We start from the raw sequence: 24,696 nt of genomic DNA, 5'->3' as shown, positions 1-24,696 counted from the left end.
ATTCCCACTAGAATAGAATTATTCCTAGAGAGAAGTGGAGCTGAAGGTAGGACCATCCCCCCCAAACTGCATGAGAAAGCAGGAAAGCATGTAAGTCCAGGACCAGTGCTCATCTGGGGGAGAGGCACCAAGCTGTTGGCCACCACCTGTTATCAGTCCAGGTCCTTGCCCTGCGTGTACTTTCCTGTCTGAACTTCACGCTGAGCCTTCTGGGAATGGAACCCTTTCCCATGTCCTTGTGCCCAATAAATCCTACTTATTCCTTAACAACGAGCCTTGGAATTCAGCGCTGTGGAACACAGTTCCATAACACTTCCTCTGGTGAGTCAGAATGAGTATTTTAGGGTTTTAGGTCCTGTTCCAACCTCTTGATTTCTAGTTTCCTTACACACAAAATTCAGAACCTCAAGCTTCCTTCATCTCTATGATTTCATGATTCTGTGTTCAGACTTTGATGGAAGGAGAAGTCACCCCATTCACTCTCATCCTACTAATTTGAACAAACCACTATTCTTGTACTAACCACATTGCTTTGTGGCTAGGTAATTTATTTTCTCCTTTGACTTCCCCATCAACTGTCCCAAGGGCAAGGCCAAGTTTAATTTATTTTTCATCCTAGCCCCTGAAGTGGAAGCTACACACAGTAGGTACCTAATAATCATTTATTAAATCAGTAAACGTGTTCAAACTACGGACATTCCAGTCCTAGGAAGAAGGGGTGTCTAACCCAGAACATGGGCAGCATGTCTGTTGTTTCCCTCTCTCATGACCTTGGATGAGAGGTCTTGAGCTCTGGCTGCAAGTGTGCACAGCCTTGGGGACTTTGAATAGTAGCTTTAAATGGTCCCTTACCAGACCAATTAAAGCAGAACCTCTGGGGACAGGATCTTGGAATCGGAACTTTTAAAAGACGCTGAGATAATTCCAATTGCAGCCAGGGTTGAAAACCATAGACTCTTCCCATGCTGAGATTTTTGTATCTCCTCTTTATCTTTAAACCTGGGTGGCCGCCACTGATCACCTAAATACGGATCCGTGCCTGTGTGCCTGGGATATAGCTCAAGGTTCTGTCTTTTTCCAACGGCGCAGACAGAACGTTCTTCCTTGTTCTGGTTTTGCATCTGTTGATGTTTTCCACAGGGCCTGGCCCTTATTTTTGGATCCAGGCTGCAGTCTGGTTTTTCATTTTTGGCTTCTAGTGTATTGCTAATGAGCATCTGGCCTGAGTTAACAAATATGATAACAACTTAGCCTTTTCTTTTTTACTTTGATTACCTCTTCTTGCAAGAACCAGTAATACCACCCCGGCTCTGGGGGAGAGGGAGAGGAGGATGTCACACCTGCACTTTAATAAAAGAGCTTGAACCAGCTATGCAAGTAGCTAAGGAAGTGGTGAAGTCCATGTGGAATGAAAGTGGGCTTTCAGACGGGTAAAGTGCAAGCGGTATTCTCATTTATGGGCATGTCTGGAAGATCTGAAGCGTTCCCACATTTTATAGATGAGGAAGTGGAGTAGTAGAGAAGTATCTTTCCACAGCTGGTTAGTTGCAGACTCTCCAAGGCCCTGGTCTCTCCCAGCCCTGTGCTGTTTTCTGTTAATGACGCCTCCCCCACAGCCCCACCACTGCTCCAGACAAGTGATGTGCATGGTGTTTGCTCTAAATGCTTGTAATAACATCCCGCTTTCGCGAAACTTCCTATGTTCTTCCCTCTGCCATATTCCTCCTCCACTGAACTTTCTTAAGTGTTACACCAGTTTCTGCCCCCAAATTGTCTCATCTGTGAAGAATGGCATACACTTGCCCCCAGTCTTCTGAGCCACCTCCATGCCCCACATTCTCTCAACTCAACCTGAGGACGGGTTTTAAGTGGTTTTCCAGTAAGACCTCACGCACAGAACCATCCTGGGCTTTAAGCTCTTCAACTCTTATGAACTCTGAAGCAAAGGCTAAGGGCAGCGCCATAAGGAGGTGTGCCTGCCATTGAAGGAATTCTGGGGCACGGTGTACCAGTGGGCAAGGCAAAAGCAAAGGGGAGTGGTCCTAGATTAGGTCAGGTTGGGGTGGGGCAGGCTGGATGTCCCAGAAAAACCTGTGCAGAGCTGAACCCTGGACCTTCTTCTAATGCCTATGTGTAGCCTCGACATTTTGAGGGTTAAATGGCTGGGCCTGACAATAGGTTCTTCATGATCCTTTTGGAGAATGTACAAATATTTGACATTTTCCTTCTTTTCTCTGATTTAAAGCTTTACATATTTTGGTGTCAAGGGATACTGCTAGCTCCATTTGTTTTTTGGTTTTTTGTTTTTGCATTTTTTAAAATTTTATTTAATTTTCAGCATAACAGTATTCCTTGTTTTTGCACCACACCTCCATTTGGTTTTAAGATTTGTTCCATGGCAAATCTGCCTGGAACCACGTTGTTTTGTCTCCCCATGAATCGGATCAATGCAAATTTAAAGACGAGGACGTAGTAATGGAAGTACTGAAGGCAGGGTGGGAACATGAAGTTTAGGAGAGACAGCTTGGCGTTATAAAGCTGAACTGTGGGGGTTGACATTACTCAACAGGGCTGTTGTGAACATAACATAGGAATGAAATTTCACTGCTCTCCATCTTCCACTGGGAAACAATAACCCACTCCCCACATTTAGATGTTACAATTAGTGATACATAGTAAGAAAACAGTATGGAGGTTCCTCAAAAGGTTAAACATAGAGCTGCCCTATGACTAAACAATGGCACTACAAGGTATTTACCCCAAAGATACAAATGTAGTGATCCAAAGGGACATGTGCACCCAAATATTTATAGCAGCAATGTCCACAATAGCCAAACTATGGAAAGAGCCCAGATGTCCATCAACAGATGAATGGATAAAGAAGATGTGGTGTATACACACACACACACACACACACACACACACACACAATGGAATATTAAATAGCCATTAAAAAAAAACCTTGCCATTTGCAATGATGCAGATGAAACTAGAGGGTGTTATGCTAAGCAAGTCAATCAGTCAGAGAAAGATTAATTTTGTGCCTACACTGTTGAAATATAATTTTTATAACCAGAAGCATTTTTAAAAAATATCATTAGTACTTAACTGAGAAATCCACTCACAAACAAGGGTTTCAATCAATTACAGCATTCCCTACTTCCTGAACATGACAAAGAGGTAATGTCTATATTTTGTTAGCATTCTGTATTATGTTTCTTGATTAAAATTCCTCATCCCTCATATTTTTTCATATTGATAATTACATGCTGAAAAGATTTCTTCCAGTGAAGTTTCCAGGGCACTTAAAACCACCATGCATCATTCATATGCCTTATTCATTTTGTTCTTTGGAAGAACTCCTATGAGATGCACAGATTAGTTCCTGTAGGTGAAATAAAATGGGACACCAGGGCTAAATGGCAATTGCTGTTTTGTTTTTGTTTTAAAGAAACAAAAATATTTTCAATATCTTCCTTCAAAATGGGATCTGCTGTTAAGATTGAAAGTCCTTTTTTCTTTTTTCCTTTTTTTCTGTAAACTCCTAGCACAGGATCCGGAACATAGTATACACTCAAATAAATATATGTATATATACTTGTGACCACTCTGTGTATGTATTTGTGTGTGTGCGTGTGTGTGTATGCGTGTGTATCTTTTTTTTTAATTTATCTTTGCCATTCCATAGAAGTTACTATGAATGAAAACTCTCTAAAAAAAAAACCCACTGCTGTCAAGAAGTCTGAAAGCTGTGACCTCCTTTATAGTTTTTTTTTAGCTCTGAATAGCTCATATCAAATCTTTATCTTTGTGTAGGGATATGCTTTTTTGATGGTTCAGTGAGTTCTTGTCTCCCCAAACAGTAAAAGTTTTTAATAACTCTGGTGTATCTGTACATAAAAACCACTAGGTATGTTCATAGAACTATCAGGATATGCTGGGAAAGAAATTTTAATTCCATTATCATGTAAGGCAAAGAAACTTAAAGTGAAAACAAGATGAGGGTAATACACTATAAAAGAAAATGAAAAATATTTTAAGGTAGACTTCAAATGTTCCCTGTTGGACTCTGAGCTTAATGATCTTACAGTATTAAATATTGCTAATGAAAATAGGAATGCAAAATGATCCACATATTTTTTGACTAAGAGTTTTTTGATATTATAGAAATTAAAACTGAGGAAATATATAAGGTATAATTCAAGAAAAATCTAAAGATTAAAAAGTCCCCAACCCCAATTTACATTCAAATTGACCTATAGACTGTAGATATAGACCTATTGACTATAGACCTAGTTCTATTAGCTTATTTTATCTATGCCTGATGGTTACCAACTGTTAATGATTTCAGCTTTTTCTTTCTCCCTTCAACTTGTAACAGCCTTTTCTTAATGGAAAATTCTTAGCTATATCAAGTGGATGGGGTATTTTTGTGTCTCCCATAGAACTATGCATGGAAGTTTTTTAATGCACTATTTCTAACTAAGTGATAGAGATCTTCCCTTTGCACAAATTATGCATAGCAATGTATCATGGTAAAGGAGAAAATGAAGCAATACTGAATCAAAGCATACTGATGTTATTTGTAATTTTAGGAGATACTATTTAATCCAAACTCTATATAGATTCTACATACATTCTACATACATTCTCCTTTGAAATGACATTTTATACTATACTGAAAAAGTAATTAATATATGGGAGAAGCCTGGTCTGGACACTGATGTTCCCAGCCAGGCTTTGGCTTTGGGGTGATGGCAGTATAACCCCATAGTCTCAATTTTACAGGAATGGAAGAAACTTCCTAAGATACTGTATGAAAAGTTACCTAGAAATGTACATAGCCAGAGATATCAAAGAATATAAAAATAATATTTCTGTGTCAACAATATTTTGGATTATTCTCAAACACAGAAGACTGGTCTTCTGGAGACATTTTCAGAACTACTAACATTTTCAAAAAACAGGATAATCTCTGTCTCTCAAGAGACCATATGAAACCTGGTACAGAGGCGGGGCTTATAAAGTGTTTAATGCCTGAATGAATTCAAGAACAGCAGATAAGAAATGATCGGCAGAGAAGGAATGTTCAATAAGCTTTTTTTTTTAATTTTTTTTATTGCCTGCTGATCTTCTTTTCATTAATTTGTTGCTTAGAAACAAATTCGTCTACATGACTCCATCTATGGCCTTTGTGAGTTAGTTGTCTGGGTACCCACTAATCACTACTCTGGTATGTATATGAAAGAACATCCAGAAGGGGGCTGGGAGGCTGGCATGGATCTGGGAATCATTATGGTAGAATAATGCCTGCATTTGTCCTCTTAAAGCACTGATATTCTCTTTTTACTCCTTCTGCTAGCACCAGGGGCCCTGGTTTCAGGAAATATTGAGACTGTTCCCAGAAGAAACTCCCGGGGGCACAAAAGTATCTACCTGATGACTCTCCATCTTTGATCATTTTGTGATTCATCTAGAACCTTAGGGACCACTCACTATGAGTTTGGGTGGAGATCCCTGCCAACTCTCTGCAAGAACAGGCAACCATCCATCTGATCTATCAGTGTCCCTCCTACATCAAGAACAGACTCCTTTTACAGGTCAACTCCCTCTTAGGTCCTGAAATTTTTTTTCTCTTATTTTTCAACAATCCTAAATGGTAGGTGTTCTCATTTCCTCTCAGTTACACCTGAGACTGAGGGTATCCATGGATAAATAGGTTCACCTTGGACTTGGCTCCTCTCTACTATGAATGATGATGCCCGCTCCAGGGTTGCCGTGAGAACTTAGTAACACGATGACAAAGACAGCCAATGCTTTTTGGAGTCTCGTGTTGTGCCAAGCACTGTACTACATACTTTATAGACATTATGTCACTTGAAACATGTGACCATGCTGTAATTTGGGTTTATTTGCTGGAATATTTGGGCCAGGATGTAAGCCCAGGCACTCTGGGTCCACAGCCCATGCTCTTGTGATTTCAACAGCTTCTATCAAGTGTCTAGTACAGCCCTACAAACACAACAGATGCTTATTACTAAGCATTGCTTTCCTTCTTATCATCCAAAGAGATAATAACTGAAGCACCAGAAGTTCCGTAAGAAGAGGAATAACGTTTCCAGAGACCACAGTGAAAGCCATGGTCAACATTAGAATGTATCAGTTCTAACAGTATATCCATCTTAACAAAGCTTGGGAAAGTTTATTATTCCCTTTGGATTTCTCTGAAGTGACCCATGGAGAATGGTGAACGAAACAATAAAAATGCCACAAATTTCTGAATTTTCATTAGGAACCAAAGCTAAATGAAAAACAAACACCGCACCTGGCACTTGCTTCTTACACTGGGCACCAAACATGACCACTGCCCTGCTCTCTGGCTGTGCCTCCTCCACAGCCTGGGAAGTGAAATTTCTCAGGTTCTAAAAGCTTCCATGTTAAAGTCAGCCACCTGATAAGCAAACAACTTGGACAGTGACCCAGGACTGCCTCCTCAACTGTTCAGAAATAGAGTTTGAAGCTCCTTGTCCAGGCCAGTGTTCCTCAACTCTGGTCCAATGACTAGGACCACTTGGGAGCTGATGCCCTGCTCCTCCCTCAGAGAGTCTGGTTTAACTGGTCTGAGGAAGATCCCAGGCACAGATATTTTTTAAAAACTCCTATGTGACTGTAATGGCCACCGGGGTCAAAAACTAGTGCAGGTGGCAGTTGGAACATCATTGGAATGGACTCGATCCCTCTACGAGATCCCAGTATGACCTTAAGTGCTGGGCCCAGAGAATGCAGAACAACTCAACAAAGAAGGCAGAAGATGGCCTGGATCCCAAACTCGAGACTGTAATGTCCTGCAGGGTTTTTAACCCTGACCAAATAAAGGGTAACAGACTGTTCTTTCAAGATTCTCTCTTTGGTGCTTTGCCCTTCATTTTATTAGTACTATTAACCTTGTACAAAAATCCCAGTGGCAGTAAATGACTGTAGCAAAAATAGCTTAGTGAGAATAAAAAACGGGTGGAATAAAAAAGAGCATCAGCAGTCTTGTTTTCTGGGACAACATAACAAGGGCCACCAATCCTGATGGAGCAGGCTACAAGTGAGACACATCAGTCTGATGGGGTCACGATGGAATTTCTCCCACTGGTGCCGTGTAGAATGATTAATTCAATATGGAGGTCTAAAAACTTACCAGAAGCCTAGGCAGAGATGGGCTATTGGGTCATTATGCCATTCCTGCATATTTTATTCAGTCTAGACAACACTTGATTTCAATTGAATAGGCTTTCGTGCCCGTGGAACCCATACTCAAACAGAAGTTTAAAAATTCGTGCCAAAGACAAACATAAATACATTTTCAATTTTGTGTCACTGTTCCCAGCAGAGGTAATTGAGAATCCACTGTCTTCTTCATATGGCTCAGTGGGGCAATTAGAGATGGACACTGCAACCTCTGATCCATGTGACTAAAATGCCAAGTCTTCTTAAAGTTACACTGGTATAGGAACTATATACATTCAGCACACCTTGGATATTGCAAACTCCCAAGTATAAACCTCAATTTAAAAAAAAGTATGTACGACCAGCCGTGACTATTAGATGACACAGTAGAAAACATTGATGGAGTGGCAACAGAAGACCACAAAGTTGCCATGAGATACAGAGCTGAACTTACACATAAGAGAACTTGGGTGGAGGTGTGCCTCATTCATATTCTAAATACATATAATAGAAATCAGGGGATTAGCCTTCGTGTGCTAGAATTTCTCACCCTTGCCAATCTTGGACAGTTACATTTCCCCACACACTCTGTCCTTAAAGTCTTTACTTTCTTCCAGTCTAATTTGTCTTCTATTCCTTCCTTGACCGGGAAGGTTAGGATGTCTGAATGACGAGATTCAGTATTTAAATGATTTTCTTACCCTATTCTCAACTCCATGGCTTCCCTGTTCCTTCCCTGTGGCTGCCTAGCAATCCTCCCCCCACCTCCCCCACCACTGGGATAAATCTGACTGTATGGCTTCTCATCACCCATAACTAAGATGCTGAGCTGTGCTGGACAAAGTCACAGAATACAGAGACGGCTGCATTGTAAATTCTCAGTCTATAGTAATGACACCTAGAGCCCACCACAGCTCTGGTTTCTGATCATTTTTCTCCACTGTTTGGATTTCAAAGATGCCCTACTTTTCTCAACCTCAGGCCCCACTTCCTCTTCCTCCAACATCAGCAGATAATCAAGCTTCCTGCTTCACAGAGAACATAAAAGCTGACAAACTATAATCCCCTCTACTTCTTGCTCCCAAACCCAGCAACCTACCCAATACAGATACAGTTGATGTCCTGGCCATTTCCTGGTGGCCTGCAACTGCCCACAGACTTCCCCTCGTACGCAGACGCCCCATCTCCTTCCCCCTCAGCTGGTGTGGGCCTGACACTGGCTCCCGAGTTAAGGGACCATAAACTAAAATAACACCTGTCCTTTTCCCTCTCTTCCTATCACTGTGGAAGAGGGTTCTTTCTATCCAAGATTTTTTTCTCTGCAGATGCCCTTGCTCCTTCTTAGGGACCTCAGTCGACCGATTATCACCTCTCATTACTCTATCTTTTCCTTGCCTGAATTCTACTTCATTGAATGTGAATTTCACAAGACCACTCCACTTCATTTTTGTTCACATTTGTCTGATTTTCATTTGCCCATTTTTTTATTTTACATTTCTTTGTGTTCTCTAACATAAAGAACATATCTAGAAACCAGCACTTTTTAAAACCCCATCTTTAAACCTTTGTAATTTGTTATGCTGACACCTATAGTAAGTCATTTTTCTGTTTTTTTGTTTGTTTGTTTTTTGTTTTTTTGCTTTTAAAAAAATTTCCTTTACCCATCTTTGGCTTGCTAATCTGGTCGAGGCTCATTTACTCACGATTTCCATATATATTCTGTACAGGCTCTCTGTACATGCACACAGTATGATGAACGGGGCTCACAGTTAGTGAGCAATTAACTGATTGTTACATTTAATCTTCTGTAAAAGCAAGAACATTTGAGTCTTGGGCAGTCTCTCTCCTTGCTTCTATTCCTAGCCCTCTCTAATTTGCTGTCTGCTGTGACCACTGTGACCAGAATGAGCTTCCTAAAATGCATCTGGCCAAGTGACTCCCCATCACAAAACAGATCAATTCTAAGCTTTGTGGCATGGCCTCCAGTATTCTTCCTAATCCTCCCAAAGTCCTCTCTCTCATCATTTTCTCTCTCCTAAATTTCCTTCTCCAGGCCATGCTAGTTTGGATTCCCAGGCTTATCCTCCTAAGTTTATCGCTTCATTTGGGAAGTATTTATTGAGGCCCCATCATTTCCCTAGAACCATGCCAAGATGGCGGAGGCAAAAATGGCAAACGATAATATGGGCTCTGTTTCCTGGAGCCCCCAGGGCTCTGAGGCATCTTTTCTCTCCTTTCCCCAGCACAGCATCAGGCACATCTTTGTGCAATCTCTGAACATGAGAATGAATGAGAAAAGTGCCAGACTCCGTGCTTGACGGGAAGGAGCAAATCCGTCATGGTTCCTGGCCCCCTGAGAGCTCACAAACTAAGGCGCTGGTGGTGTCTGAGGCAGCAGACCCACCAGCAGGGTCATGGCAGCCAACCGCCTCTCCCAGGAAGGTACTGAAAGGGAGGGGGGCTGCTTTGCTCTTCCAGCTTCAGCCTGGCGATGCTGTGAGGGGTGACAAAGTCAGATAGATAGCCACTTCCAGAACTGTCTCAGGACCCATCCCATCTCCTCTTCTCAGCAACCAGTGGTTACAAGTACTGTCTGAGGCTGAGCAGGCACACTTTCTGCCCAGTCAGGGCTGAGGGAAAGGGCACCGTGGAGCAGTAGGCGGACGCTTAGGGGAGGTGAATGAACAACTAAGAAGAAAAATGACAAAGTCCCAGTCACCAGAAGCAGGGTCCCACCAGCCGGGCTCATCCTCCTGTTTCCTTCCACACAGCCTGAAGAGAGCCCCATGGCTAGACTGTCAGCTCTAATTCAGCTACTGCTCCTTACCTCATCACCCATTTTCTATAATTACATGTTGGGTGGCCTCTTCCTCCTATCTTAATTAGTTGTCAGATATAAGATAAGCATTGAAGGTATTTTCTGCTTTGCTCTCATGGAGGTCCTCCTTTGCATATTTTCATCATCCAACTGTTAGGATGAAGCTTTTATTTGTAAATGAGCCTGGGGCTCACTGATCCTTCAACATTTGGGGGGAAAATGTGAAGGAGAGTATATTAAAAAGACAAAGCTACATATATCCACCCCAGAGGAGAGTTTTGGTGATTAGGCAAAGAGAGGTCACAAGAAGTCAATGTGAGCTGAGCCACCAAACTCTGAGCATACCTCACACTGTAGAAAAGGCTGGGAGAATTTTAATTTTCAACCTTGGCCACCAAAGACATAGAAAAAGCTCAGATAAGCTAAAATGGGGTTGGGGGAAATGTCTTCAGGCTCCAGGGCTATGTTCTCTTCTTAACTCAAAGCAGAGGAACGAGGAGTTTTTTAGGCAAGAGCACTTTAAATTTCCTTTGGGAATCTGCATTCTGTGGTTGAGGTACATTTAAACCCCTTCATAGCTTCAGAGTTGGTTCCAGATTGACTGAATTCCTTCAATAATTGGTTCAGAGATGGATACACAAGCCAGTCAGAGCCAATAAGACATGAGGCTTGGAGTTGCTGCCACCATCTTTTTACTCTGAGGGGAGCCTGAGAATGAAACCTCCCACTTGCTGAGTTCAGAGTCTGATCCCTGCATCAAGCCAGAAGTTTCTATTCTGGCATAAGCTGATGTTTTCACTGCTTTGGCTGGGTTTTCCGTTCACTTAGTCAAGAAGATTCTGGATTGATTCACACTCAACATCTGTAAAAAGAACTAGGATTTTATTCCTGATTTCAACCAGCTGAGGCCTCTAAGGCAGAGGTATGAGGCTCCACACATTTCCCCGCCATGTGTTGACCCAGAGCTGTTCACCCCTCAGGCATTCATGTTGCCCTCCCAGAGATGGCTCCCGTAGCTCTGCACACTGTTAACCTGAACACCCTGTTTCACAGGAGGACAGCGCCCCAACTGATTCCCCTGGTTTTTTAGTCTCATGATTAGAGGAATTCAGCTGTATTGCGGACTGAAACTATGAAACTTTCTTGAACTTCCATTTGGGTTTTTATGCTGTCTAGGTTTAAGAAAATAACCTCATAAATGTAGTGTGTGGGACAAAGCCCAAGGCGACACTATGAATAGACCTGCATGTACACAAGGTGTGCCTTAGTCAGGCTTCTTCTCTGAGTCCAGGAGCTACGGGCAAGACTTCTGACGTCTTTAGGGCAATACGCACGGAGGGAAAGTCAGGAGTTCGGAGCTTTGTTGGCATCCACGCGGAAACAAAATGTCTGCCTTCAGCTGCAGTCTTACTTGGAAATCTCTTCCAGGGAAAGCACTCTGGATCATGGACCATGAGACGTGGCCTCTGGTCTCCATTCTGTCTGATTGCCTACCCTAACTCGAGAGTGAGTCCAGGGAGCCATTCAGCTTCCCACATTTTCTGGTTCTAAAGCAGAAAGAAGGACTTCTCACCCAAGTGCCACATGGGCTCATCCTGAACTTGATCACCCACATCATGACTTTGAGAGGTGGAAGGAGCCTTCCATGCCTGGTCTGATGGTTCTCTTCTCCAGGAGGAAGCTGAGGCTAGGAAGAGGCTGTGGGCACTTGGAGGCTGGAGGCTGATGAGGTAGTGGGAATCAGGCAGCTAGTGGAGGGCCAGAGGCAAGAGATGTGGGCTCTGCTGTCTCTACCACTGGCCTTGGACAATATATTTCCCCTCTTCTTGCCTCTATGTTTCTCATTTGTACAGGGGGTGTTGACTCCAAGAACAAATTCCCCCTCTCATAAGTGTGAGACCATGTGTATATATAAATGACCTGTTCCATCAAACTGCCCACACCTGGTTTCTGGAGGACCTTCTCTCCCCTGCTACCTGGTGATCATACAATTACTGGCTTCATTTTTGAACCACAGGTAGCAAGTGGAGGTTACTCATCTTTTTACAACTGCCCTGAGGGAGATGGTGGGTGGGTGTGTGCACAGGGGAGTGTGCAGTGGGGTGTTAGAGATCTCTCTGCGTTCTGTCCTCCAGCTCTCCCCTGGCCATGGCTCTGGCAATGAGTGGGACATCAGGCAGACGTTCTCCCAGGCTGGCTGTATCTTAGCTCCCAGTACACTCTAGAAGGGAAGGCAAAGGCACATGGCCAGGACTCACTGGCAATTCAGAGTGTAGCAAGGGTGTCAGCAACTCTGAAGGATTTAATTCATGAAAGCAGGAAATGTGGAAGCAGTATTCTAGAACAATCTTGTAAAAATACAAACCCCTGTTACAGTTTTTTTTTTTAAAGATTTTTTATTTATTTATTTGACAGAGAGAAATCACAAGTAGGCAGAGAGGCAGGCAGAGAGAGAGGAGGAAGCAGGCTCCCCGCTGAGCAGAAAGCCCGATGTGGGGCTTGAACCCAGGACCTGGGATCATGACCTGAGCCGAAGGCAGCGGCTTAACCCACCGAGCCACCCAGGCGCCCCTACAGTTTTAATGTGAGGGCCCCATGGCAATTATTCAAGGTAGATGTTCCAGGAAAGGTGACAAGTCCCAATTCTTTCAGTCCACATTTAATATTCATGCAGTATTTAAATTTTGTGGATATTTTGGTCTTAAGATAGTTCACTCTGTATTAGGCAAAAAAATTGGTAAACTCTCTAAAGGAAGACATTGTACTCTTTCAATGGTTTCTCAAGTGTCTTAGAGGCACTTTATAAATTCTTGTTGTCATGCTGTTATAATGACAGGTAAAGGAGCTAGTTTACATTGGTCTTGGCAACAAGAATGAGACTCACGAAGGATGTCACAAAAATAATATTACCTATGTTAAATATTTAATGTCATGTTCTCCTAGTGTCAAGATATTTAGTCCCGTGAAAGCATCTCTAAGGCCGAGGGCCCAGGTGACAAGTGCTGAATGGAAGGGGAAGTGAGCCCAATCTGCTTGCCCCAGGAACTTTCCACTCCAGAGAAGTCCCGAGGCAAGGTCTCAGCTAAGCAGATTTTCCTCTGAGCGCCTGCCATTCAGGTGGGGATGCCTCGGGCCAACTCCAGGGGTCAGCAGAAGGGGATCATATATGCTGGTTCCCCAGCACCCCTTCATACAAGTCTCCATCTCCTTCCACCTGGTTGGGGCAATGGCTTCTAAGCCTGTCCCCACTTCAGAATCATCAGGGCCACCTTTTAAAAACACCTGCATTTGGAATGGGCCTTGGGAGTGTCTTCCTCAAAAGGTCTGGAGGGAGCTGCTTATCTGCATTTTTATTTTTTAAAAGAGATTATTTATTTGAGAGAGAAAGTGGAGGCGGGGAGAGGGAGCGGGAGAGAACCCCAAACTGACTCCCCAGCCTAGCTCAGAGCCCAACACAACGCGGGGCTCGATCTCAGACAATGAGGTCATAACCTGAGGTCATAACCTCAAATCAAGAGTCAGACCCCTAACCGACTGAATCACGTAGGCACCCCCAGTTACCTGCATTTTTTTAAAGGCACGGGTAATCCTGATGTGCAGCCAGAGCTCAGAAAAACCACCTCTTGAGAGGGTCGGTGTAGGCTCCCAAGATGTTTAATATTTTACTCTGGGACTTTGTTCCTTCCAGAGTGAGGTGTGAAGGGGCTGCCTCAAGAGGGCAGCATGGGGTGATGGGAGTCTGCCCTGCCCAGGAGTTACGGCCCTGAGGCTTATGGGAAACAGGGCGCTGGAAGCATGGGGTGTTCCTTCTTTTCCCTGCTCAAACCCAGACCAAACCTCATCCCGTAGCACGGTATAAAATGCCCTTCCTGGTCAGAGCAAAGCCCAAACCTCCTTTGGGATGATGGTATTTTATATCTTTCTGAAAAATGAGCACGTGACCACACATCCCTTCGTCTGGGCTCCCCGCTCCCTAGATGTTGTGCGTCACTTCCTACAAATCTCTAGCTGCTCAGCTTGCCACACGCCCCTATGTGATGCTTTAAAACACAAGCAAAATGGGGGCACCTGTGTGGCTCAGCTGTTAAGCATCTGCCTTTGACTCAGGTCATGATCCCAGGGTTCTGGAATCGAGCCCCACGTTGGGCTCCCTGTTCAGTGGAGAGTCTGCTACTCCCTCTCCCACTCCCCCTGCCTGTGTTCCCTCTCTCACTGTATCTTTCTGTCTAATAAATAAATAAAATCTTAAAAAAAAAAAAAAAGACAAACCCAAACTAGCCAAATACATTTATCCCTAAGTGTTGGGGCAAACAGAATCTTATAATCTTTAAATATAATTCCTTATTCCATATCTTTCTATATGTAAGTATATATTTTCTATTTATAATACATATTTTAAAATAGAATAAAAAATCTGTATTTATACATAGATTTGTTATATATATATAAATATCCATGTGTGTACATATATATGTAAAGGGATTTATTACAAGGAATCGGCTTATATCATTGTGGAGGCTGAGAAGTCCCAAGGTCTGCCATCTGCAAGCTGGAGACCAAGAAAACAGATGTGCAGATTCAGTCCAAGTCAGAAGGCCTGAGAGTCAGAAGAGCCCATGGTTTAAGTTGAAGTCCAAAAGCCAGAAGACTTAAGAGCAGAGGAAAAAAGGATATTTCAAGTCTAAAAGTCAAAAAAGTCTGATGTTCCAGCTCAAAGCAGTGAGGGAGAAGGATTTCTCTCTTAGTCGGGGAAGGTCAGCCTTTTTGTACTATTCTGGCCTTCAACTGATTGAATGAGGACCACCCACCCACAGCGGTGAGAACACTCCCAGAGTGAACAGTGCAGGGTTAAGTCAGTCTCTTTCAAACACCTGTAGGGGCACCTGCCCACCACGGTGTGTCACCTCCCATGGCACCAATCAGGCAGGCCTCTTGCTGCTAATGTGAGACCTTGTGGGGGTAACTCAGTGTGGGCAGACAGGCCTCCTAACTGCAGGAGGGAGAGCCCTGCAGATATGGCTCTGGGCCCTACCCCAGCCTGGACTTCGTGTCACAGTGTATGCAGTGGACCCTCTGGTCCCTAACACACTCTGGGGACAATTTGTGATGCTGGACCTCTTTTTGTGTCCTCTTCCCACTCCCCACCTCCCACTTCCACTTGGCCTTCCCTGTGTCTGTGTTGATATGCTGCTGGAAAAAAACAAAAAAAGAGTAGCTGGCTGGACCCCAGCTACTCATGATTCCTAACTTCAGTTAGATCTTCACTAGGACTCCGTGGGCTTTTTGCCATTCCTTAGCCATGGGTCCATCTAGCCTGTCATTCATTCAATAAATAGTAGAGAGTGCCTACAATTTGCTGGATACTGTGTTCTGCTAAGAGTACAATAGGGGTGTAGGGGAAAAAAAACTCGGTCTCTGCTCTTGGGGAGCATACAGCCTGGTACACTCTACCAGGCAGGTGCCCTAAACCCATCCAAATAGCTCAGTCCTCTGTATCTGCAGGTGACCTCAATGATAAACCTGGGTTTGCCATTGCTAGAAGTTCCTGGGTCTGTATTTCCAGCACTCCCTATGACCACTAGATCTCTGAAGCCAGAAGTTGACAGGCTCTCTGGTCATTGTCCCCACAATGCTCCTGCTTCTTTGAGCCATGCTTCCTCTTACTGTTCCTCTTTCATTTCTTCCTTCTGAGATGATAGCTCTTCCACCATGATGCCCCATCCATGAACCCAGGCCCCCTCCTCTGCTCAGGGAGACTTCTCATCCTGCATTGCCAGGTTGCCAAGTCCCATTTGTTCTTCCTCCGGAATTATCTCCTCCTTCCTGCAGCTCTTTAATGCTTCCTGCACTACCTCCTCGTTGCCTGACTCCGAATTCATCTCCATGTCTCCATTCTCAACCCTTTCCCTCAATCTAGCTATATGTAGCTGTCAGAAACAAGTCTGCTACGTTTGATGATGTCCTGCTCCTGACAGGAGTGTTGAAGTGGCTTTCAAGTGTTGAAAGTGTTGAAATGGCTTTCACGGGGTAGAATGGTGTTTTTAAAAAATTGTTGTTGTTGTTGTTGTTGTTTTTCTGGCAGAAAGACGCTTTTATCCCTCCCTTCAAAATGGAATAGAAAGCACTAAAAAGAAATCAGCTATTAAACTGTGAAAAGATAGAGAGAACCGTAAACACACATTGCTAAGTGAGAGAAGCCAATCTGACAAAGTTACATACTGTGGGATGTCTATACGGTATGAAATTCTAGAACTCACAACACTGCGGAGATAGAAGAAGAATCAGTGGTTGCCAAGGGGTGGGGGAGGGAGAGATAAATAAGCAGAGCACGGAGGATTTTCAGGGCAGGGAGATTATCTGTGTGATACTATAATGATGACTACACATCATGACCAAACCCACAGAGCATATGACACCAGGCAACATACAGATCCCTAGAGTAAACCATAGTTTGAGTTATAATGACATACCAGTGTAGGACTGTAACAAATGCGGTGCTCGGGTGTGGGATGTCGGTTGTCGGGGGAGCTGTAGGTATGTGGGGTAAGGGAACAATCTATCCTTTCTGCTTAATTTCACAGAGAACCTAAAACTGCTCTGAAAGATCAAGTCTTTATTACATATGCTATTACAAAATAGATTAATATTAAAAATACACATTTACTTTCAAAATTTTATATCAAAATTTACATTAAAAATTTTTATATTTACATTTACATTTAGAAAAAGTGGAGCTCCTCTGACAGAAGCTGTGGCAAGAGAAGGAGGAGGGTGGGGCGAGGGGGGTAGGCCCTGTCTGTGCCTCACCCCTGAGCGTTTCCTTGGGACCTGGGAACCTCAGGACTTAGGAGGAACACTGGAGGCCTAGAGGGCACACGCTAAATGACTTAGCAAGGCAAACAAGGGTTCTCATGATCAGGTCTGGCTTTCCTTCCAGGCGTATATCCTTGTGCTTCACAGACACCTTGCGATCACGATACTCTACACATACCCTACAGTTTCCCCAAGTACCCACTGCTCCATGCAGTGTCCCAGGCTCATGTTGCTCCATCTACCCGGAATCCTTCACCCTCTCTCTCCATTTGATGACTTCAAGTCTCAACTCAAGCAGCACATTCCTGTGAAGTTGTCCCAAATTCTTCAGGAGACTCTCCTCACGCTTGGTTCATTTTGTTTTCTCCATTAGGTTATGTGCTAAATGTAGTGTCTGTTTCCACATGCCCAGCTCCTATGACTCTGGGAACAGTTTGAAAGCAGCATCCTTGCTGCTTTCATCTTGGTGTCCCTGTAACCAGCAAAAGGAATCCGTGTATGCACACGCACACACACACATGCACTGGGTTTTTTAAAAAAAACGCTGTCCCCCCTTTGGAGACTCATTTACCTGTGGGACTTCATAGACACCTAAATTTTTTATCGTTTTAAGGGCTTTTGCTTGAGTTTTCTAGGTTCTTCTGACTAAATTTCTTTTGCCATAGATACTATAAGATATTTCTATGATTTTTCACATTTTTTAATTTATATTTTCTTAGATGATGCTATTTCTTTAAAAAATTTTTTTAAAAGATTTTTTATTTTAGAGAGAAAGAGAGAGCACAAGCAGGAGGGGCAGAGGGAGAGAGACCTTCGAGCAGATTCTGTGCTGAGTGCAAAACCCAGTCAGGGCTCCATCTCACGACGCTGAGATCACGACATGAGCCGAAATCAAGAGTCAGATGCTTAACCAACAAAACCATTCAGGGACCCCTAGTCTATTTTTAAATTTATATTTATAGGCGATTTCTTTCAACGATAAATAGTGAATAATTGTTTACCATACAACACATTCTCAAAAAAACTAAGGTCAAACTCTCTCAGATAATGAACCTCCAGAGTCTTTCAAACTCAAGTAAATGGTAACAAGATCAGAGCCATCAATTAAGCAAATGTCACATTCCCTTAGATTTACGGTGAATGAAGACCAACCACCCTCACCTCCCAAATCATCATTCAGGAGAGTCAGAAAACCTCAGGCATCGATAGCCTTCAATATCTTTGAAATACAGTGAAAGGTGGCACAATTTTTCGCTACTACCTTTGATTCGTTTACTACTGTCCCTTCCCTGGTCGCCACACTTTCATTCAATAGGAGCCAAGAAATGTTCCTCCCAGCCCTTCCCCAGTGTCTGCCCACGGCTCTGAATCCCACATCACCAGGCTCCCATGTTACAGTCACTTAACCTCCCTTAGTCATTCTCGCTCATGCTTTGCATATTTTAGCTCTGGCTTTACTGTCTGTCGCTCTCTTCAATATTAGTTTTTCTTTAAAAAAAAATTTATTTATATGAGAGAGAGAGAGCATGAGTGCATTTACAGGGAGAGTGGCAGAGCTAGAGGGAGAAGCAGACTTTCCACTGAGCGTGGAGACAAAGGTGGACTCGATCCCAGGACGCTGAGATCGTGACCTGAGCTGAAATCAAGAATCAGCTGCTTAACCGACTGAGCCACCCAGGAGCCCCTTCAATATTAGTTTTTTTTTTTTTTTTTTTTTTTTTTTTAGAGAGAGAGAGAGAGAGAGAGAGCATGAGCACAGGCAGACAGAGTGGTAGGCAGAGGCAGAGGGAGAAGCAGGCTCCCCACTGAGCAAGGAGCCCGATGTGGGACTCGATCCCAGGACGCTGGGATCATGACCTGAGCCGAAGGCAGCCGCTTAACCAACTGAGCCACCCAGGCGTCCCTCCTTCAATATTAGTTTTGTCACACTTTTTAGTGATTTCAGTGATCCCAAAGATAAGCCTTCCCTGCACCTTCATCTCTCAGTTTTTTGACCTCCTCCTCTCAACTGATCTTGTCTTCAGCACAACTCCAGTCACCCTCTGCCAACGGACACACCTTAGACTCATTGCTACCCAACACCGAATACCTATCATCTCAATTTTAAGCATTCCCCTTTCTAACTACCACTTTTTATCCTTCAGTCTGTTTCTACCGCTCTTATTCCAACAATCTTTGGTCCCTTTGTTTGCACGATTCATCAGTCCTACCCATTTCCCACTATCCCTCTCCCTCCTCATTTCACTCATGGATCGTTTTCCTGGCTCTAGTCCTCATCTTCCTCTCTGCTCAGTTTAAACTCTGAGGCCCGCCATTATAATCACCCTCTTCCCTAAACTCTCAGCTTCTTGGCTTCTCTTTTTCATCACATGCCCTTGAGAAACTCCAACCTGCGGTTGCAGGAAAAACACCCAGCCACGGAGATGGGCTCACTTTAAATTTGGTAGCATGAACCTCAAGCAGACCCATAATGCTGTCAGATCACTGGGATGCATCCCTCGGTCTATGTACTCTTCTGCTTTCCTGGATGTCCTCTTTCTCATCCAACTTTCAACACTTCCTTCCCATCCTCACTAACAGCTGGTGACCTTGCTTCTGATTTCCACTGAGGATACAGCAGCAATAGAAGAGAACTTCCATGAGTTACCACCACAGTCAACCACCCACCACACTCAAAAAGCCCATGTATTCAGCCTGCTTTCATGATACTGTCTTCTTGTGTCTTGAGAAATCATTCTAGGTATTTTTCTGTCTTCTCCTACATCATTTTTTTTCCTTCTCAAAAGGACGTCCTCATCAGCATATAGATATGCTGTCACGTCTTCCATGTGTAAAAGCACTCTCTCCGACTCTGTCTGCCTAGCCAACTGCCCCTCCTTTCTGTTTCCTCTTACAGAAATAGTCATCAAATGAGTAGCCATCAGCTATTCTCTGGAACCCATTTGCTCTCTTGAACCCACTCTGATCATGTATGAGCTCTCTACCCCCAAACAATGATCTTTTCAAAGTCATCAGTGACCTCCCTGCTGCTACACAATCAATTCCTGACCCTCATCTTGCTTACCTATGTGCCTCCTTTAATAGGGTTGGTCACTCCATCCTCCTATAAAGTTTCTTCACCTGGATTCCAGGACTCCACATTCTCCTGCTTCTCTGCCACATTGGCTGCATCTTTCCAGTTTTCTTTATTGACTGTTGCTCATTTTCCCGATTCCTTAATGTCAGACTTCCCAGGTCTCAGACCTTCTGCTCCCATGTGTTATCTTTACTTACTCCCATAGTATTCTCGTCCAGTCTTGTGGCTTAAACAGCATCTACATGTTGAGGTCTTTCAAGTCATCATGCTCTTAGCCCACATCTCTCTTCTAAAGTCAAGATTCACATATCCATCTACCTACTCGACCTTTTTTGTCTTGGATATCTAACTGGTATCTGAAACTCAATATATCCAAAAAATCAATCTTCTCATCTCCCCCTTTCTAAAGCTCTCCTTCTTCATTCTCCCACACCCCATTTACCAGGAATTCCATCCTTCTGCTGTTCAAGCAATCCCCTCCCCTGACCCCCAGTCATCTTTGCTTCTTCTTTTTTGTCCTCCATTCCACAAAGAATCAAAGAACCTGCCAGCCTCTGCCTCCAAAACAGAGCCATAATCTGACCACTTCTCATCATTGCCTCAGCTACCATCATAATCTAGACTCTCTTAGGTTACAGGACTAGTCCTTATGGTGTGGAAGGACCCAAACACCAAGGCTGCTTTTTTCTATATCCTGGAGAAATCTGGAAGACTTATATCTCCCCAAGTCTCACACTCAGATATCACTGTTTCAGACCATCCTCATGTTGTTACCACTGCCATCTCAACTTACTCTTCTTTAAATATTTACATTTTCTGGGAGGAAATTTTATATTTATACACACACACAATTTGTAATTTGTCCTGAGAGTACTTAAGGTACATTATAAAAGTACATAAAATACACAACAGTATAGAAAAATAAGTAAGTAAATTAGGCAAAGGGAAAATAAGGATAGAAAAAGATTCAGATGAAGCTACAGGTGAGGTGAGCATACAATGCATACAAAGCTTTTCTTCGCATTTGCTACACATGCTACACATGAAACACATAAATTTCTTCCTCTAAGGTGTGATTTAGTATCAGATTTATTTCTTCTTGATGGACCCCATGAGGCATCATGGCCACAGCCCCTCTTGGTGTGTAAAGAGGGAAAGGGCTGTGTTGGGCAGGAAAGGCTCAGAGGAAGTGGGTCAGTGCTGGTCAGGAAGCCCCTCCTCACCTGCCACTGGGTCTTAACATGATCCCAGTCACTCCCCTGGTGTTCTCCCCAGTCTCCCACTTCCCAATCACCCCCACCCAACACACACACACACACACACACACACACACACACACACACGATAAACCCCTGGTACTTACCAAGACCCAAGCAAGAAACTCTGAGTCCTGATTTTCCAAGATTCCTGGAATAAAAATAAAGCAACATATGGTCATGACTTTCTCAGTGAAACACACTGAACTATGAATACTATTTCTCACTTTTGACATTGATCTTGACTAGAGCTGTGATACAGGCAGAGCTGCGGGTGTGGGGCTATAGTCTTGCGAAGAGTCTTTCATCTCCATTCGGGGGCTAGGAGACTCAAAGTGTGCTCAGGTTCAGCACAAGATGAAAACAGACCCCACAAAATGCATCTTTTCAGCCCTGAATGATCTTTATGAATTTGTTTACAAATTTATTTTCTCTCTCTTTCTGGAACACGAATTCCCTGAGGGCAAAATCTGTATCTCATTCATCAACCAGTCATTCCTTATTCATTTATTATTCATCCCCAGAGCCTGACACACAGGGGATCCTTAATAAATATTTGTTGGCCAAGTAACTAATAAACTGACTTCTAAAACAGAGTATTATTACGGATGGTTGGGGATTATTACAAGAAAAATTCAAGATGATCCTTTAGGTTGTTTAAACTATATTACAGATATCCTTTTACTTGCAATGGGGCGATGTCCTAAGAAACCCAGCCTAAGTTGAAAATACCATAAGGTGAAAATGCATTTAATTCCTCTAACCACCAAACATCATAGATTAACCTAGCCTACCTTAAATGTGCTCAGAACACTTATAGTACCCTACAATTGGGCAAAATCATCTAACACAAAGCCTTTTTTTATAATAAGGTGTTGAGTGCCTCATGTAATTTATTGACTACTATACCGGGGGAAAAAAAAAAAAAGAGTGGTTGAATGGGTATAGAGCAGTTGTAAGTGTATTGGCTGTTTACCTTCCTGATCGCAGGGCTGCCTGAGAACTGTGACCTCCTGCCCAGCATCATGAGAGAGTAACTTACCATATATTGCCAGCCTGGGAAAAGATTCAAATTCAAAGTTTGAATTCTACTGAATGCGCATGGCTTCCCCTCCATCACAAAGTCAAAGACCTTAAGTCAAACCATCAGAAGTAGGGGACCATCATATTATTTTTTATCAAAGGCTACATAAAATTGCTACAAGATTTTTGAAATGATAGTTTTCCCCCCCCTCATCCATCCCTTTGATTTTCACCCTTGAAAGCTTGTCAAGAAGAGGAAATACATTTCCACTCTTTAAATAGAGAACGAGGAGCTCTAGTCTACATGGTAAGGTATCCCGTGGAGACCTACCCCCACCCCATCTTCCTGCCATCTGCCTCACAGCTGTCATGGAAGAGATCAAAGTCTCAGAGAGAACACCTCCTAGAATTTTATAGGGGTCTAATGTGAGGAGGTGAAGCTTAAATAATTGAAACATGGTAGCAAAGTGTATCATTTACCTTCTGGTCAGATGCTCTTCTGAGAACACTCCCCACACCCCCACCCCCCTACTGCCCCCACCGCTTCTACCCCAAGCAAAACAGCACAGACATTTCCAACTGCTGCAGAACTCAGTTCTTCCAGGTGCTCTCTCGATGCTTCCACAAGTCTGCTGTCTTTAGAGGTAGTAACTACAGCGCTCTCACTTTTGCATCTGTTTTTTCCCTCTGTTTATTATTCTTGTCTATAAAATGCCACCTAAGCAACACATTTAGTTTCATAGCCTCGTCCAAAGTGCATCACATTGCAAAGAGGTAAAAGATGCAGGTTTCTGACCTATTGTTGAAATTAGCCAGGGAAGCTTGGAGAAATCACTTCTTTCCTCTGGGGTTCAATTTCTTCACTAGGAAGATGAGCTATTACACATGCCTGGGCCATTCACCTGGCATCAGGTCTGTGGGACTGGAACATGACCATGTATGCTAAGGCGTCATACAGCAGACAAATGCAAAGATAATTATTTTGGGTGCCTTCTGACTCTGCTCCCCCTCTCACAGACCTAGTGCTACATTTTCTCATTTGAAGCGGGTTAAGGACACCTGGAAGGAAACTATTGCATAAAGGAATGTGTGAAAAATATCTTGAACTACTAAAGAGGAGAGAAATTACTGGACTTCTCCCATGAAAATCATTTGCATGAGAAAGTATTCTTTTAGTAGTTTCTCAGAAAACCACAGGATATAAAATCTGAAGATTTCTTTTTTAGTCTCAAAGTCTACTGATTTTAAAGGACAGGAATCTAGAACAAAAGCTATAGAGTAGGGAGAAGAAAAAAAGACTACAGCAAAAGAAATAAACAAAAAAAGTAAATATATACATAAATACAAAATACTTAAAAATTAAAATATAGAATTTAAAAAATCAGTACAGTTGACCCTTGAACAACACAGATTTGAACTGCATGGGTCCACTACATATGGATTTTTTTTTTTTAAAGATTTTATTTATTTATTTGAGAGAGAGACAGTGAGAGAGAGCATGAGCAAGGAGAAGGTCAGAGGGAGAAGCAGACTCCCCATGGAGCCGGGAGCCCAATGTGGGACTCGATCCTGGAACCCTGGGATCATGACCTGAGCCGAAGACAGTCGTCCAACCAACTGAGCCACCCAGGCGTCCCTACATATGGATTTTTAAAATAAATATAATACTGTAAATGTATTTTCTCTTATGATTTTCCTAACATAATCTTTAGCTTGCTTTATTGTAAGGATGTAGTATATAATGCGTGTAATATACAAAGTTTGTGTGGACTATGTTACCAGAAAGTTTTCCAACCAACAATAGGATGTCTGTGCCCCTGACCTTCACGTTGTTCAAGGGTCAACCACATAGTGTGTAGCAGTTTTCCAGGTAGAGATATTCAACATTGATGCATCAATAAAGACTTACTGGGAGGCTATCACGTTCCATGCAATGGGCAGGTCGTGGGAATACAGAGGGGAACCCATTATGGTTCTCTACCCCTAAGGAGTTTTTTATCCTCTACCTTTTCTTTCTTTCTTCCTCTCTTTCTTTCTTTTCTTAAGAATTTATTTTTTTGAAAAAGAGAGAGTGTGTGTGTACAAGCAGGGGGAGCAATAGGCAGAGGGAGAGGGAGAAGCAGTCTTCCTGCTGAGCAGGGAGTCTGATATAGGGCTTGATGCCAGCACCCTGGGATCATGACCTGAGCCAAAGGCAGATCCTTAACTGAGCCATCCAGGTGCCCCTATCCTCTGCCTTTACTGAAGGGCACAGAAAAGCAACCATGTCATTACAATACAGTGGGGTGTGTCCTCCCCTAGAAGTCTTTGGGGGAAAATATGAAGGAGCTATCTCAGACCTGTATTTGTGTTACTATGTAGGTATCATGGGGGGAAAAAAAAAGATCCCAGTAAGGATTTTCATGTAATTTTAATCTTTCCACGATTTTGAGAACAACAGGGAGTACAGAAAACTATGTAGAGCGAGAGATTTTCCTAGCAAATGAAGTAGGGCA

At 43.1% G+C, this 24,696-nt stretch overlaps 1 protein-coding gene across 4 annotated transcripts in view; it reads right to left on the bottom strand.

Annotated features, from left to right (window-relative positions):
- Nucleotides 1-24,696, bottom strand: part of KCNAB1 (potassium voltage-gated channel subfamily A regulatory beta subunit 1) — a 378,185-nt gene that overhangs the window by 92,988 nt on the left and 260,501 nt on the right. For all 4 annotated transcript variants that reach the window (XM_047728637.1, XM_047728665.1, XM_047728656.1 and 1 more), the window contains exon 2: nucleotides 21,286-21,329. In XM_047728637.1, the coding sequence (XP_047584593.1) occupies nucleotides 21,286-21,329 (44 nt within the window). The remainder of the gene's footprint in view (nucleotides 1-21,285; nucleotides 21,330-24,696) is intronic.

This window comes from Lutra lutra, chromosome 1 (assembly GCF_902655055.1).
Source record: "Lutra lutra chromosome 1, mLutLut1.2, whole genome shotgun sequence".
NCBI classification, from domain to species: domain Eukaryota; kingdom Metazoa; phylum Chordata; class Mammalia; order Carnivora; family Mustelidae; genus Lutra; species Lutra lutra.
This window is presented reverse-complemented; position numbering and strand designations above follow the sequence as displayed.